Here is a 16,999-nt window from a genome sequence, read left to right on the forward strand (position 1 = left end):
GAGAAAGTAAAGTGTCCTTTGGCTTTAGTGATGCGGATGTTACTGGCGACCATTAAAAAGGCAATTTCACTGAGTGTGAAAATGAACACGTGAATGGAGTTGAGAAACCAAAAACCTGGGGCGCCTCCTTCAACTTCAGCGATGGAAAGTAGGAGAGGGCGGCAGCTGCAAGGGTACGTGGAGTAGAGAGTCTTGAGAATGATGAAATGCCGAGGATAAGGATTCCAGTCCATAGGGAGCAATGGATCGGATTCTGCGATACTGGAAAAACGGAAGGGGGCGGGGAGCTCGGTAATGAGAGGAGGGAACAGGTGTGCAGTTTCGCCGGAGCAAAGTGGAATAAGTTTCTCTTTTTTCCTGAAGCAGGCGGCAAACACCTCTGACAGTGGGAGTGTGGGGGGCTGTGGCGGCCACTCGGGTGGGAGTGGAGGTTCGGGACCAAGCGGCCGGAGCCTGTGGTGAGTGGGCGCGCGCTGGGTGGCTCTGGCCGCAGCAGGGTTCATGTGGCAGCATGGCCTCGGCAGGAAGAACACGGCTTCAGTCAGTTCTGTTGTGAGAAGCAGAAGGTGGAAACACGCACGTTTTAAACAACTCCTCCCGGACAGGAAGAAGTGGAGTTCGGGCTGTTCCGCGGGGACGCTGCTATTCCGCGGGGACCACAGCGCGGGCGAAGCGCGAGACAGGCCAGAAATAGGGTCCCGCGAGCAGACCGCGGAGAAAGAGGGAAAGCCTGCTCCGGGTCCCGCAGCTCGCCTCGCCCGGCCCGGCAGGGGCCGCCCCTTCCCGCCCCGGCCCCGCCTCAGCTCCGCGCCCACAACCCGGCTTCCTCCTCTAACGCCAAGTCCGTCCGTCCCTGCGCCTCCTTCGCCGCCGACTAGCGCCCCCTGGCCTGACGTCACCGGCGCGTCCGCCAATGAGCTGACGATGGATCGGGCTGCGGCCTGAAAGTGACGGGAGCAGCAGCCAATGGTCGGGCGGAGAGGGCGGGCCGAGACGGGTGTTGGGGGGGCGCCCGCGCGCGTGGGGAGCTGCGGGCGGCGCGGCGCAGGGGGCGGGTGCGCGGCGGGGGGGTGGCGCGCAGGCAGCCCCTCCCCCTGCCAGGTCCGGGCGGGCTCCTGGAGCCACCGGAGTTTCCGCTAGCGGGAGGGAGATGCGGTCGAGGCTCGGGCTCCTTGCAGGTAACGCGCGGGGCGGCCCCTGCAGGGCCGAGCGCGCTGAGGGGCGAGCGGAGTTGGACGCGGAGCGGGCGCCGGCTGCCCGCTGCTGCCGAGTCCCGAGCCCCGAGCCCCGCACGGCGGCTCGGGTCCGGGGGCGGCGCTGTTGGAGGAGTTGGTTCCGGGACCCGGGCTGCGGCCGGGGCCGGGGTCACGGGCAACGCGGGCCCCGGTGTGAGCCGCACGCGGGACAAAGGGCGCGACGTGGAGGGTGCGCGCCCCGCCTGCCCGCCACCCGCTCGGGCCCCTGCGCTCCTTCGCCTGGGCGGAGGTCGCCGCCCCAGTCCCTGCCGGCTCAGCCGAGCGGGCGCTCCCTCGGCCCGGGCGCACCCGGCGCCTGTAGCGCGTTCCCGGAGCGGCCATCTGGCCGCGGGGCCCCGCGTCTGGCCGCCAGCTGGCCGCGGCGCAGGCGATGGCTGGGCACAGCCGGGCCGCTTGGCCGCCTGCCCTGGGTTTCGCGGCTGCTCCCCCGCCGTGCTGCGAGCGCCTGCTACTACACGCTCGGCTGTAGAGCTGAGCGGCGGGAGCGCGGGGCCACCGGCTCAGGCGCCCGGGGCCGCCGAGCCGCCACTTCCCGGCGTGGGCTCGGAGTTTGGGGAAGCCGAGCAGGTGGCGCAGCCACTGCCCACCTCCTGCGAACTCTGCGGGGTTCTGGTCTTGTTGATGTTGTGGTTGTGGGCTGCATGAGTGTTTTTCTTTTTTTTTTTTAACCACACACAAAAGAAGGGAGGAGTTAGAGGAACGATCTAGCCACTGTGAGTCAGCCCACACTTCGCTCTTTCCCCGGGAGAGCAAATGCAGGAGGAGAATGTCTTGAGAAACAGTTAGAGTAGGGACTGACTAGGTCTCCTCCCTGTCCCCTTTCTCTGCAGTCGCCTCTGCGCCTGGCGCGCCCTGATGAAGGGGGTTAAAGTGACAGCCAGCGCACCTAGATGGGGGAAATGGCTACAAGCTAGCCGGCTGGAAACTTTCTGGGACAGTGGAACTGTGAATACCGAACCACACACATTCTTGCTATAGGCAGCCATGGCCCTCGTGTGCTACTGAATTAAAAAATGGGAAGGCCGGTCGCAGCAGAATGATACCTTAGCTAGCCTTCAGTAGTACGGATTCAGCACTGCATGGAGGAGGGTGGTAATGGTGGCTAGCTCCCCTGCCTTGAGGGGCCCAGGATAGGATCAGCTAGGAAACTGTCAGGCCTGGCGATGCTGGGTCACAAACGATCGTGTTCTCTAATCTGATTCCCAGAAGCGCTGTCACCTCTCAGCGTGGCAGAAGATAGCTGGCTATGTAGTTGAAGTGTTACACATGAGGTAGAAAGGCTGGGCAGAGGTTAGCAGGCCCTTGATGCAAGGAGAGACATATTCTTCAGTAAGTGGCTGCTGCTAATTTTTCCAAGGGGAAACATTTAGGTTTGATCTCTCCACTCTGTTTACTGCAGGCCAGGCTGCTGTGTCAGCTGTCATTGGATCCTCATGGTTCACAGCTGGATAACATTTGTTTCTCGGGAGTCCTCTTTTTGACCTTCTCACTGATTAATTTGTTTTAACCTCCTGAAAACAGAGGCTTGATATGAGAAGTTTGAGAAATTGTAGGATAATTCTTGATATTAGAGGCTTGATAGGAGAAGTTTGAGAAATTGTTAGGATCAAGGGACCTCTGCTTTGTTCCAGATTCAGCCCCTGTTGAGGGGCCAGTTGATTCTGATGTAGGAGTTAGGTGGAGAGCAGAACACTGACTTCATTCCTCCTGGGTTGTGCCCTCTGCCTGGCCTGTAGCTGAGGCCACAGTGGGTCTCTCTTCCTGTTGCTTCGTAAGGTGAACTGACGATCCAGCTCTGGCAGAGGAGCCAGGGAGCCTAGGCAGGACATCATGTGGAGAAGAGAGACCAGAAGGTGTGACCTAGAGCCCATCTGGAAGAAAACAGAGCATCACTTCCTACTTCATAGTCTGGGTATAAAAAATGGTGGAGGTGAGCACGGTGGTTCACACCTGTAATCCCAGTGCGTTGAGAGGCCAAGGCAGGAGGATCGTGTAAAGCCTGGAGTTTGAGATCAGCCTGGGCAACATAGTGAGACCTGGTCTCTACAAAAAAAAAATTTTAAATAGCCAGTCACGGTGACATATGCTTATAGTTCCAGCTACTTAGGAAGCTGAAGTGGAAGGATCTCTTGAGCCTAGTCAGGTGAGGCTGTGGTGAGCTATGATCATACCACTGCACTCCAGCCTGGGTGATAGGAAAAAAAAAAATAGAAGGGGGAGCTGTGAAGAGGGTGGTCCCCCATTTCTACCACCTTACTCAGACAGGGCTTCTTTTACCTGAGTGCTAAGCCTAGCTCAGGTCATTGAGGAACAGAAGTCATTTAGTGTTGGAGGAAAGAGAGTTGGGAACTGGGTCACTGTGTACAGTTGGACAATTTGTGTAAGACACCTGACCAAGGAAGCCATGTGCCCTGGGTCTGCCCAAAAGAAGGGTACACCTTTCTCAGTTGCACCAGGTCACCTGATGGGCTGCTGCTAGCCCTGGTGCTAAGCCCATCTGCAGGAATAAACAGTGGCAACATGGGTGTGCTCGAGACAGGAGGTCAGGGACTGGGAAGCAGTGGCTAATTTCTCCAAAATCTAACACTAATGGGAACTAGTTGTTTGCATATGTGCTTTCCTTTAATTCTTACCCCAGCCATCTGATGAAAGTAGTGGTGGTACCATACTGTGCCAGTGAGGAAGCTGATCCTTAGAAAGACTAAGCAGCTCAAGTTCGTGCAGCTGGCAAGTCCAGGTTTGTCTGTCTCCATAGCCTTTGGTCTCAACCACTGAACTAGATTGAGAACTTTAACTGGCTTTCTAACAAATTGTAGCTTTGTTTTTTTTTTTTTTCTTCCTTTTTTTGCGTTTGCTAGTGAAAGGCATTTTCTGAACTATTCCACTATACACATTAACAGTAAATCCCTTGAAAGAAAAGAGCATTTGTGAGTATTTTCAGTGGCAGCAAAGAAGTGAGAGGCCTTGGAGAAAGGAGGAGGAGCTACCTGAGATAGAGAAGCAGGGGAGTCACAGCGAGGAGGGGAGAGCCAGCCAGAACTGGGAAATGATGTGGGGGCAGAAGCCTTGGAGGTAGGTCAGGTTCCCTGCTGTCCCTACAAGAGCAGAGAAGATCATCTGAGATCCACTGACTCAGCCATCCACTTGACTTCCCAAGAGTCTGGACCTGGCCTACCAGAGCACCTGGTTGATGGCACGGTCTACAGTCTGCCTGACATATATTGGGGCTGTTGCTTGGGTACCAACATGATTATGTTCTAAGCAATCCTAGGTACAGTTGTCGAGAATTTAGGAGCACAGAGTATTTCCTGATTTAGTATTCTACTTGGAAGGCCATTTGAACCTTGACAAACATTTGTGAAATAATATTCAAATATTTGAGACTGAACCAGATAATATCCAGGTTCAGTGGCATGCTCTTGTAGTCCCACCTACTTGGGAGACTGAGGCAGGAGGATCACTTGTGCCCAGGAGTTGGATATAGTCTGGGCAACATAGCAAGACACCATGTCCAAAAATAGATTGCACGAGCCAATAAATTCACTATTGAAACAACAGCAGATAACGTCAAAACCAGTTACATGACCTTTTGTCAGCTCACAACTCTATTGTGCTTTTAAGATTGCTATGAATTACTTGTTTTCCTTCACATTAATTTTCTAAATTTTCTTATTCTCCCCATGTTAAGTCGTAGTATCTTCCTAACTATTCAGTGTTTGGCTTTGTTGGGGGTGGTGGTTGTTGTCATCGTCGTTGTTGTTTGAGACGAGGTCTCACTCTGTTGCCCATGCTGTAGAGCCGTGGTTGATCTCAGCTCACTGCAGCCTGGAACTCCTGACCTCAAGCAATCCTCCCACCACTCAGCCTCCTGAGTGGCTGGGACTGCAGGAATGCGCCTCCACACACAGCTACTTTTTCTATTTTTTTTGTAGACACAGGGTTTCACCTTGTTGCCCAGACTGGTCTCAAAACTCTGGGCTCAAGCGATCCACCCACCTCAACCTCCCAAAGTTCTGGTATTACAGGCATGAGCCACTGCACCCAGCCTTGATTTGTTGTTTTTTTAAGTAACAGGAGTAATTTCTTAAGCTGAAATGTAAGCACAGAGGTTGGGGCCTGTGTGCTGACCTGTATTGTGTTTGCAGTTGTAATTTGGATTTGAGAAGTGGTTTATCCTTTGACTGGAAAAGAAAAGTAGCTGCGGTATTCCTCCAGCGCTTCCTGAGAGCATGCCTTACGTCAAGCGTGAGGCTTGAGAGACAAGTGGTGAAAGAGTTGCAGCCTGTTACATCTCTGGAGTGTAAATCTGAGCCTCCTTCTGGCCCTGGAAGGGGACAGCATCACTATGGAATGGTGTGCCTGTTACCTGTTGGATCTGTCTCCATCTTCACTCAGGCAGAAGGCTATCAAAAAGATGCCTGTGACTTCAGGTGGCCCGTTTAGCTGGCTTCTTACTGATTCCATAACCTGGGGTGTTCACTTGGAGATCCAGAAACAAATACATCCAAACTGCCTTTCCAATCAGGGGACTGGGATTCTTTCATCTCGGCAGGAAAAGAACAGGGTCCAGGCCCTTTAGTAAAGACAAGAGCCTCAGTATCAATCAAGCAGATACTAAAAGGGATTTCCCTTAGAAAATCATTCTGTGCCTCTGCGTTCAGCCTCCTGGAAGAAAGTATTAGTAATAAAAGCTGGCCTCCTCGTAGCCTTCATTACAGCCTGGCAGTGTTGGGAATCCCATTTAATCCTCATGACGACTCTAGAAGGTAGGCTCTCTTACCATCCCTATTTTAGTGTTGAGGAAACAGGCCCAGAGAGGTCAAGTAAGTTGCCCAGAGGTACTCCAGGTCAGAGACAAGCAGTCCAACCCAAACCTAATCCTGGTAAGTCAAAAGAAAGCCCCATCCAGGATGTGGTGGGAATGGGGGCAGATAAATTGTGAGTTTGGGGGTAGGCTGAGATTTGTTTTGGTGAATTCCAAGGCAGGAAGCTGTTAGGCAACTCTCACTACTGGGCGTTAAGATGCTTTGCAGAGGGCCGCAGCAGGTGGGCTCAGAGAGGAACAGTGTTGTGCACAGGACCGTACAACTAACACATGGCAAGGCCGGGGCACGGGCATCCCCGGTGAGAAACATTATGCCCATTTGAAAGAAAAGTTCAAAATAGTGTGTATTTTTATCTGGACTCTTTCACCAGGATTGAAGGTCATATCCTCTCATAGAATAGCCTCCCTTCCTTTCCTTTGTATGGCTCAGCTTTTTCTGGGACAAGATATTGTCCCCACCAGTCATTTCCTCTATCTGTCCTCTGTGAGCCACTAACCTGGGAACCCAGCATTCGATGCTGTGCCCTGCCTTAGGATTTCTCTATTGAACTCACCTGTCTCTGTCTCAGAGTCTTGGCTCCCTGGCCTGTGTGCCTGAATGCTTCAAATAGACCATAAACTTTTTCAGAAGCAGGATTGTGTTTTACACACTGCCCTCTCCCCTGCCACACACACAGTGTGCTAAAACCCAACAATGACTGTTTATTGATTTTTCTTGATTGGATGAAGTAAGATGGTAACTTCTTTTTTTTTAAGCATTGTAAACTGGTTCAAGGGCGATTAAAAATGATTTGCTGAGCCGGGCGCAGTGGCTCACGCCTGTAATCCCAGCACTTTGGGAGGCCAAGGCGGGTGGATCACGAGGTCAAGAGATCGAGACCATCCAGGTCAACATGGTGAAACCCCGTCTCTACTAAAAATACAAAAAAATTTAGCTGGGTATGGTGGCGCGTGCCTGTAATCCCACCTACTCAGGAGGCTGAGGCAGGAGAATTGCCTGAACCCAGGAGGCAGAGGTTCCGGTAAGCCGAGATCGCACCATTGCACTCCAGACTGGGTAACAAGAGCGAAACTCTGTCTCAGAAAAAAAAAAAAAATGATTTGCCTTGTGGGGTTGATGAGGATCCCATTAAATTCATGTTTCTAAAGGGTATTCCAGCATCAGAAACCGAAGGGCATCTGATTTGATAGGTCCTGTGGTCCAGCCTAGGAATCTGCATGCGTCCCATGTGACTTTTCTGCCCACTAAAGTTTGGAAAGCACAGCTTCAAATTATTAATGATCAAATCCTATAAAATCATAGCGTAGCTGCCAGGCACGGCGGCTCACGCCTGTAATTCTAGCACTATGGGAGGCCAAGGCAGGCGAATCATGAGGTCAGGAGTTTGAGACCAGCCTGACCAACATGGTGAAACCCCATCTCTACTAAAAATACAAAAAATTAGCTGAGCGTCGTGGTGGGCACCTGTAATCCCAGCTACTCGGGAGGCTGAGGCAGGAGAACCGCTTGAACCCAGGAGGTAGAGGTTACAGTGAGCTGAAATTGTGCCACTGCACTCCAGCCTGGGTGACAGAGTGAGACTCCATCTCAAAAAAAAAAAAAATGATAGTGCAAATAAAAATCCAGCTCTTACTCATGGTGCTCACTGCAGAAATGGTCCTACCAGTGTTGATGAATATTTATATGATGTTGTTTTTCCTGCAGATTCCTAACCAGCATAATGCTGGAGCCGGGGACCACCAGCCTGCAGTTTTCAGAATGGCCGAATTGGACACCGATTTGGATCACATCCTTCCCTCTCCTGTTCTTCCTCCTTTCTGGGCTAAGTTAGTAGTGGGATTGGTGGCCATTGTGTGTTTTGCACGGAGCTATGATGGAGACTTTGTCTTTGATGATTCAGAAGCTATTGTTAACAATAAGGTTTGTATCTCAGCTCTTTTCTGGTCAACTTAACTGCTCACCTGTGTCTCAGTAATCATCTAAGTTTGTGTTGCATTGTTCTCTGTGGAACGTAGGTTAGGCATTGGTCTGGGCCCCAGTCGTGCTCTCGATTATTGTGTCTCTTTTCAACATCGCCTCCTTGATTTAGTGCCTTTCTTATTGCTGGCACCAAGGTTCTGAACCCCTCCCTGAGCTGAGGCTTTCCCCTCAAGAGCCCCAGTCCACATGTGGATCAAAGAGGCCGTTCTTCTAAGATTACAAGGCAAGGGTATTGCAGGGCATTGCAGAGTAAGTATTTCAGGTTTTGTGAAACATTTCCACAGTCCATTCAAAAAAAAAAAAAAAATTCATCACACATTTGCTGCAGTGATGGACTGGTCTGATCACCTGCCAGAAGGCGCATCTTCAGCAGCAGGCAGGGAGCTGGCTGCCGCTTTGTCCTCCTCTGAGACTGTCAGGACAGCCTGCTGACAGCTGCTGGGGCAGGAGGAACGTGCTGCCCATGGGCGCTGCAGTTCCTGCTTGTTTTGTGTTTGGAGATTCAGTTTTGCTGAATGTGCAAAACCCCAGTCAATTTTGCTTACCAGTGGTTGCTATATATCAGTGCAGGGAAAATGGTAATCTTTTTCCACTCCCTACCCGGAGTTAGGGCAGAAGAAAGAGCTTTGTGGGAAAAGATGAAAAAGATTCAAGCAGGCTAAAAACAAGAGCAAGAAATGCAGAGGCAGGCAAGGCCCAGAGGAGAAAGAACTTGAAAATGGCACTAGTTAGAGCCTCTCGACAGTCTCTTACTTAGAAGATATTTTATGTGTATTCCTTAGCCCATGAAGAAGACTTGGAGGAATACACACGTTTAGCTCGCTACGTGATGTAATTATAGCAACTCTTTGTAACGCTGTTGAATGCTCTTAAAAATATGAAGTCATGGTTTCTACCAAATAAGTATAAAGTCATTTTCATGCTGAAAATGTTGTGAAGAACTCTTTATGTGACAAACATGTATTGTATGGGGGGAAACATGACTTATTTGCATATATTTTATTTGTAACATAATATTGCAATTGATCTCCATTTTGATGGCACAAACTAGAGTATTGTTAATGTTTTAATGGATTTTTTTGTTGTGGTGGTTGTTTATGAGACAGAGTCTCACTCTGTCACCCAGGCTGGAGTAGAGTGTCATGATCTTGGCTCACTACAACCTCCCTCTCTGGGGTTCAAGCAATTCTGCTGGCTCACCCTCCCAAGTAGCTGGGACTACAGGCGTGCCATGCCCGGCTAATATTTGTGTTTTTAGTAGAGATGGGGTTTCACCATGTTGGCCAGGCTGGTCTCGAACTCCTGACCTCAGATGATCTGCCCACTTCAGTCTCCAGAAGTGCTGGGATTACAGGCATGAGCCACCGCACCCAGCCAATGTTTATTTTTAATTCAAGTTTTTCATTTGTAATTTTCTTCAAGTTCACTCAGTAGTTACTGTAGATGATTCTATTTCAGTGCTTTCTTAAATCATGCTTAAGAGAACTAGGTAACTCTACACAACTATATCAAATTGGTGGCTTTTTCATAGGATAGGGACAAGGTCTTACTCTGTTGCCCAGGCTGGAGGGCAGTGGTGCAATCATAGCTCACTGCTGCCTCCAATGCCTAGGCTTAAGCCATCCTCTCATCTTAGCCTCCCAAGTAGCTAGGATTACAGTCATGCACCACCACACCCAACTGATTTTTAAAATTTTTAGTAGAGACAGTCTCACTATGTTGCCCGGGCTGATCTCAAACTCCTATCCTGAAGCAATCCTCCCACTTTGGCCTCCCAAAGTGCTGGGATGACAAGCCCAAGCCACCTTGCCCAGCACAAATTGGTGGCTTAATGGCCACAGAACTGCTTTTCTCACAAAGATAGAGTTTTATTGTTTAAATTCCATTATTCATTTTGGTGAGAATATCTTGACTCTTCCACTTGTAGAAAGCAGAAGACATATAAAGTGTTAATTCAGAAACCATGTTGAAAAATGGTGGTCAGCCAGGCAGAACAAAAACATGCGCTGGGCTGTGTGTGGAGGCCCTGATGTCTGGGTGTAATTCTTGTTCCTTCTGTGAGGTGAGGCAGATGAAGCCATTTCATGGCTCTGCCGAGCATGGTCTTGGCAGTGTTTTCGGGAGCATCACACTGTGCCCCTTTTGTTAACTTGCTAGCCCTCCCTTTTTCTTCTCCTGGTTAATGAAAGGCACTCCTCTGTTCGTTGGCACCGTGCCTACAGTAATGTGAAACAGGCTGTTACTGGATTTTAGTGATGTTAGAGACTGTTTTCCAGATGCTTCCTTGCAGTGTGGAGTTGCCTTTTTTGTTCCTTGAGATGATGATCTTCTTTGAGACAGTGGAGTTAGGGGGAATTTCAGACACAATACATCTTTTCCATAAATCATGATGAGGAAGAATTGACCTTTCTTCCTGTAGCATACCCGCTGTGTGTAGGCTCCACCTAATCAAATATTTAGAGCTTTGTTGGTGTTCATTTCCTGTTCAAAGAGAGGGAAAGATCCTCTGCCCAAGCCCTTCTCAACTGACCAAGCACTTCTGTAAGAGTGTAGGAGAAGGTGGGCTTTCCAGGCTTACCACTGAGTCAACCAAGGGAGCAGGTGACTCACATGACCTTCACAGAATCTCTCACCCACTCTTGGGGTATGGTCAGTGTGCTCCCGGCCTCTGAAGCCCATCCCCATGGAAGCAGATGTCACCCTTACAGTAGGCATCAGTGACCAGCTTTGCATCTCTGGCCTCTTTTCAAACTTCTCCCTTTGAGTCAGCAAGCACTTAAATCACAAGTGCTGAACTGCATGATGGGTGTGGTCCTTTGTTGCTTTTTGGGGCCACCCATCATTTGACCCATTTCTGTTTGGGGCTCAGAAGGCCATTTGATTAGGAAGCTGGCACAGACAGGGGCTGTCCCGTCAGGTGCGCCCACCTGTTGGAGTCAGGAGCTGGTCACACAAAGAGGTGGGGGCCCAGAGGCAGCCAGGCAGTCTCCGGGGCATGATTTGTGGGGGTGCTCCTGCCTCAGCCCTGCTCTGGCTTTCCAGGCCACGTGGGATCCATGAGCTGCACACTCCCCTTTGAAGAATTCCCTTTTTGTTTAAATTAATCAGAATTTGGTTACTGCGATGAAGAAACTTGACTGACAACACGGGGAAATGATCAGCATGTTGTAATTCTAGTCCCTAAAACATTCCTGTTTAATTATGCTTTAAAGAGAAAGTCGATCTGTCGTTTTTCTTAACTTACTCCACAGTGCCTTGTTTGCCTCTCTTCTCATTAGACACAATTTAAGCCATCTACTTTCATCTTTTAAATGTAAAAAAAAAAATGCATTTTTAAGCATCTGTAGTGGAGTACCAAATTAAACTACCCCAGCAGTAAGAGGTACAGTTTTCTTTAATATTTAGTGTTTTTTTAAATCTGTTAAAATGAAGGGTTTTTTTCCTGATTTCACAGCCTGCTTAGCTCATGTTCAAAAATGGAAACTTAAAAAAATATGTTTATTCATACTTATGTTTTAACTGGGACATTTTGGTAAGTTACCTTATTTATTAGATATGAAAGGTTAATAGTGATCTTATTTAGCTGTGTGGTCCACTTATTTGACATGTATTAAACACCTTCTGTATACAGCCAGCAAACCCAGATGTAGCCCAGTCCTCCTGAGCCCAGTCTAATGGCACAAACAGTAGTCATGTGAAACTAAGTCGCCAGGGTGCCACACATTACTTGACAGGGTGAGATGCCCAGAGACCCAGGGAAGAGGAATGGATCAGCTCAGGAAGGGCAGAGCTGGGTAGCTGGGAGATGAACAGCGAGAGGAGTTGAGCTGTGACGAGTTGAGGGTGACTGTCCAGGGGAGACCCGCACATGCAGAGCCTCTGGGTTTGGAGCTGGCGGGGGCACAATGCCAGAACCATGGGCCTGCAGAGTTTGGGGGAAGCCAGGGTCTTCGACAGCCCCTTCAGCATATCGACTGCGTCCCAGAAGGGTGAGAGCTGTTTGGTGTTTCAAGCCCAGTGGGGTGAGCCCATGTGCACCTCAAGACGATCAACATAGAGAACATGTTGGGCGCAGCAGCCCCACGAGCAGGCCTGACTGCATCCCGGGTGACAGTTGGAGGAGCTTGGCCCAGGGCTAGCTGGAGACCCTTGTCCAGAACACCCCTTTGTGTCCCCATAGGACCTCCAAGCAGAAACGCCCCTCGGTGACCTGTGGCACCATGACTTCTGGGGCAGTCGACTGAGCAGCAACACCAGCCACAAGTCCTACCGACCTCTCACTGTCCTGACTTTCAGGTAAGCCGTGACATCGACAGGCCTGGAAGGGTCACTCCCGGCTTGTGTGTGACATTTGAATTCTGGTATGTGTCACTGGGTTCTCAGCATTGAGGATTCCAGTCAGTAGCTCCGGGTGGGTCTGAGCTGCTCGCATACATGGGTCTCTAGGTGCAGAGAAGATGAATGTGGCCGCTGTGAAGGATGACCTGCACATCGGTGTGTTTCATATTTTTCTCACTTCTTGGAGGTTTGACCTTTTGCTTCTTAACACCAGTGGAATGATATGAGTGAAAGCAATATGGGGCCTCTGATGAAACTGATTTTTTTTCACTACAGAAATAAATAAGGTATAAATCATTCTACAGTTAGCAAGTCAATATGCAGAAGCAAGATACAGCTTAAAAACAATCCGCCTTCATTAATCAGAGAGCCCCTTGCACTGAATGGGTGCGTTCACCTCACAAAGGTTCTCGTCCATACCTGCTGCTTGGGTGCATTTAAACATTTGTGTTTAGACGTCCCACAGAAGCATGGGAGTGATGAATTGGAACCACCAGCGGCTGAGAAGCAGTCGGAATAGGAATCCCTGCCAACGTGAGGGTGTTTTGCTGGGGGAAGGCTGGTGGGCATACTGATGAGGAGCCCTTTTTTGGAGGATAATCAAGTTACAAGACTATCTTAAACCCAGGTCCCTAGCAGGTAGCCATGAGTAATGTGTGGAATATTAGATCTTCTTGGAATGCAGCCTTGCCCTTTCTGCACTTAAAAAGTCGTCTAGCTTTCCTTTCGATTTTCCTCTGCAAGTTGTTTTCAGCGCCACTCCCCTTGGACACCTCCGTTTCCTCCATTTTTCCCTGCAGTTAATTACATTCCCACCTTTTCTGCAACCTTCTTAGCTCGACAGGCATTATTTATCTTGATGCTATTTTTATCAGGCTGGCACAACGTCTTCCGCTTCTCCTTTTCATATTTCCACGCACAAGCCTTTTCCTCCAGACTGTTGCCATTTCTTGCCACATGCCACTGCACGTCTACCCTGAACACCCTGTGTTTCTGCAGGATTAACTACTACCTGTCGGGAGGCTTCTACCCCGTGGGCTTTCACGTGGTCAACATCCTCCTTCACAGTGGCATCTCTGTCCTCATGGTGGACGTCTTCTCAGTTCTGTTTGGTGGTCTACAGTACACCAGTAAAGGCCAGAGGCTACACCTCGCCCCCAGGGCGTCCCTGCTGGCCGCATTGCTGTTTGCTGTCCATCCTGTGCACACCGAATGTGTAAGTATCATCTGCCTGAGGCATCTGTATGCACGTGAGAGGCGATACGACATTCCTGTGTCGCCTGGTTTCCTAAAACAGGCTCCCTTTATGTACTCATCTTGGTTCAAGAGCTGGAGAAAGTCTACATTATAGTGTACTCTAGAAATAGAAAGAACACTACATAAATACCGGGTCAGACATTTGAAACAGTTCTCTCTGGAACAGAGACATCTCTGTTTTGGAAAAATGCAGAGCACCATATTGGTGGAGACTGTGTGATAAGGGATGGTGCGCTCTCTGCTGATACTTCCTGTTCAGCTTCAGGATCACACCAGCTGTGAAGGCACGGATGTTGAATATTGCCTGGCTTTGGAGTCTGAAGTTCAGAGGCTAAGAACCATTCTTCAGTGGAGGGTTGATGCAGTGTTTCCGTGTTCGCTGACAGCTTTATGATTTATAAAATCCTTTCTTAGACTTAAAATAATTGTTATGAAAATGCTATGACACCAGCTGGGCTAATGTAACAGTGTCCACTTTAGAGATGAGGGAACGGCCTGGGAGGATAAAAATTTATATAGGGTGAGGAGCAAGTGGGTGTGGGGTAGGACTTAAATCCTGGGCTTCCCAGGCCTCCACTGAGGAGATGCTGACATACTTGGAGTTGAACTGGAAAGCAGTGCCCACGCCCTGCTGGGGAGCTGCTCGTGGAGTCTCTCCACCCTCCTCCTTCTCCTCCTCACCCTGTGTGATCCTCTCCCCTCGGTGATCAGGCAGCTCCAACGGGTGCCCCACCTGGCCTCCCGGAGGCTGCGTCTCCATCCCATCGAGCTGCCTCTGTGTGTATTTGGAACAGGCTGTACTGGGATTTCACTAGACATTTGTGAAGTTTTCAGGATCCACCCCCTGCACCACCACATGACTCTTTCAAAATGCAAGGCAGCATGTTTGCTGAGGTAAAAGATTTGATTCGAGTCACTCATTCTGTGAGCATGAAGTGCCTAGTATAAAATATCACACATACCTTTATTACTTCTCTCACAGTAGCCTTCTCATTTCATACGGATTGAAATATCTACATTTAACCAATTGCATTTTGCGTCTTGAAGTTTCAAGATGCTGAGCAGAAGTCCTCTTTTTAGCACTGACTTTATTAAATTGTCTATTCTTTGGAATCAAGAGTGTTACGGAGTTGTTATCACCCCCTCCTCTAATATCTTTTTAAATTTTATTTTATTTTTTACCTCAGCAAATTCAGAGGACGTTAAGGGCTGGATAGGCTGGGGATGGCTGTGTGAAAATTTAGTTATAAGCGCTTTGTTTATACATAACTGTGACTGAATTAGATTTTGTTTCAATCTGAGTTCTCTCTGGGACCCAGAAATAGTGCAGGCATTGATCCTAAATCTATGGAAGATAGAGATTCACTGGAAAAGTACTGATTCTGTTTTCCATCTCATCTAATTTAGCATGATCTTGAAAGCAAAATGAAGTATTTGAATTATTAGCCAAGGAGAGTTTTCTAAAATTCTCATTTTAAATATTCAGAAGTTGATTTATGAAAAGGTTTCAACTGCCAACAAGTATAACTGGATGTGCTTGCACATGTATACACTCACATACACACGCATTCTCTCTCTCACACACATACTCCAGATGCATGCAACCTGGGAACACAGTTATCTTAAAAGTCCACATTCCAGATTGTTAAAAGGAAATGGAGGCAGGCTGGTTCTAGGAGAAAAGGGACTATTTGAAAAACCTCTTTATCTCTTCCCCTTCCCACCTGACATCCATTCAAACTCAGGTGTCAGGAAATACTTATGGAGAATTAAAAGTTAGCATTGTAAGGCAGATATTTTGTATGTTTATCTTTCCTTGTTGCTGCAGATAATATTCAGTTTCCTTCTGTCTGCATTTCCCTGTTATCTCCCACCCTGCAGTTAAAAATTCCAGCGTTAGGCGGAACATGCTGGCTCAGGTCTGTAATCCCAGCACTTTGGGAGGCCGAGGCAGGCAGATCACTTGAGGTCAGGAGCTCCAGCCTGATCAACATGGTAAAACCCCGTCTCTACTAAAACTACAAAAATTAGCTGGGCATGGTGGTACATGCCTGTAGTCCCAGCTACTCAGGAGATTGAGGCAGGAGAATGGTTTGAACTCAGGAGGCAGAGGCTGCAGTGAGCCAAGATTATGCCACTGAACTCCAGCCTCCGTGACAGAGCGAGACTCTGTCTCAAAAAAAAAGAAAAAAAAAATTCCAGCTTTAAAAACATGCAAAGAGTGGGATGCCCAAGGAAATGGGTGGCAGGCGAGCTCCTCCAGGCGTCCAGCACCCAGGAGCCAGCCCCGCTTTCTGGCCGGCGGGGCCAGCAGCCTGGATGATGGCCTTGACCACAGCATCCCCAGCCACGTTGATCCCTATGGGATGAGGAAATGGGGATTTGGTTAGTAAACTGCCTCAGTTTGCCACATTTGCCTCATTGTACATTTATTAAGAGAAAGTAATAGTAGTATAGGCCCCTGCATGTTTTAGTGACATGAATTTCTTTCTTTCTTTTTTTTTGAGACAGAGTTTTGCCCTGTTGACCAGGCTGGAGTGCAGTAGCGCAATCTCTGCTCACTGCAAACCCTACCTCCCGGGTTCAAGTGATTCTCCTGCCTCAGCCTCCCAAGTAGTTGAGACTACAGGCGTGCATCACCACGTCCAGCTAATTTTTGTATTTTTAGTAGCAACAGGGTTTCACCATGATGACCAGGCTGGTGTCGAACTCTTGGCCCCAAGTGATCCGCCCACTCCCAAAGTGCTGGGATTACAGGCGTGAGCCATTGCACCTGGCCTGACATGAATTTCTTTATATTAACATTTATATTAATATGTTATATGTCTTTACCACTCTCCAGCATTTAACACTGGAAATGATTTTGCCCACTGCAAATAAGCACCTGAATTTTCCAGTCTTCTAGGGTGGTCAGCCATCTAGTGTGCCTGGGATTGAGAGGGTTCTGGGTTTGGAGACTTTCCATTTTAAAGCCAGGACAGCCGGGGCAAACAGGGTTGACTTGGCCACACCCCAGTCTTCCCCCCTCCTGGTCTCCGCTTGGTGATGCTGTAATTGCGATTGGTGTTTTGTGCTCCTCAGCTGATGGGAATGTCTCTCTTTTTTTTTTTTTTAATTGCATTTTAGGTTTTGGGGTACATGTGAAAAACATGCAGGGTTGTTGCATAGGAGCATACGTGGCAGTGTGATTTGCTGCCTTCTCCCCTTCACCTATATCTGGCATTTCTCCCCATGCTATCTCTCCCCAACTCCCCACCCCCTGCTATCCCCCCACTCCCCGCCAACAGACCCCAGTGTATAGTGCTCCCCTCCCTGTGTCCATGTGTTCCCATTGTTCAATAC

At 49.0% G+C, this 16,999-nt stretch overlaps 1 protein-coding gene across 3 annotated transcripts in view; it reads left to right on the forward strand.

The window, feature by feature from the left end:
- The first annotated feature begins 1,093 nt into the window (after positions 1 to 1,093).
- Positions 1,094 to 16,999, forward strand: part of TMTC4 (transmembrane O-mannosyltransferase targeting cadherins 4) — a 73,407-nt gene continuing 57,501 nt past the window's right edge. The window contains exons 1-5 of one of the 3 annotated variants that reach the window (XM_021677379.2): positions 1,136 to 1,178; positions 3,033 to 3,186; positions 7,787 to 8,002; positions 12,243 to 12,358; positions 13,400 to 13,616. In XM_021677379.2, the coding sequence (XP_021533054.2) occupies positions 3,178 to 3,186; positions 7,787 to 8,002; positions 12,243 to 12,358; positions 13,400 to 13,616 (558 nt within the window). In that variant the 5' untranslated portion in view covers positions 1,136 to 1,178; positions 3,033 to 3,177. Of the gene's footprint in view, positions 1,179 to 3,032; positions 3,187 to 7,786; positions 8,003 to 12,242; positions 12,359 to 13,399; positions 13,617 to 16,999 lie in introns of all 3 variants that reach the window. The other 2 variants (XM_021677378.2, XM_021677380.2) reach the window with 2 other exon arrangements.

This window comes from Aotus nancymaae, unplaced genomic scaffold, assembly GCF_030222135.1.
Source record: "Aotus nancymaae isolate 86718 unplaced genomic scaffold, 86718_ANA_hifiasm-v0.15.2.pri h1tg000048l, whole genome shotgun sequence".
NCBI classification, from domain to species: Eukaryota; Metazoa; Chordata; class Mammalia; order Primates; family Aotidae; genus Aotus; species Aotus nancymaae.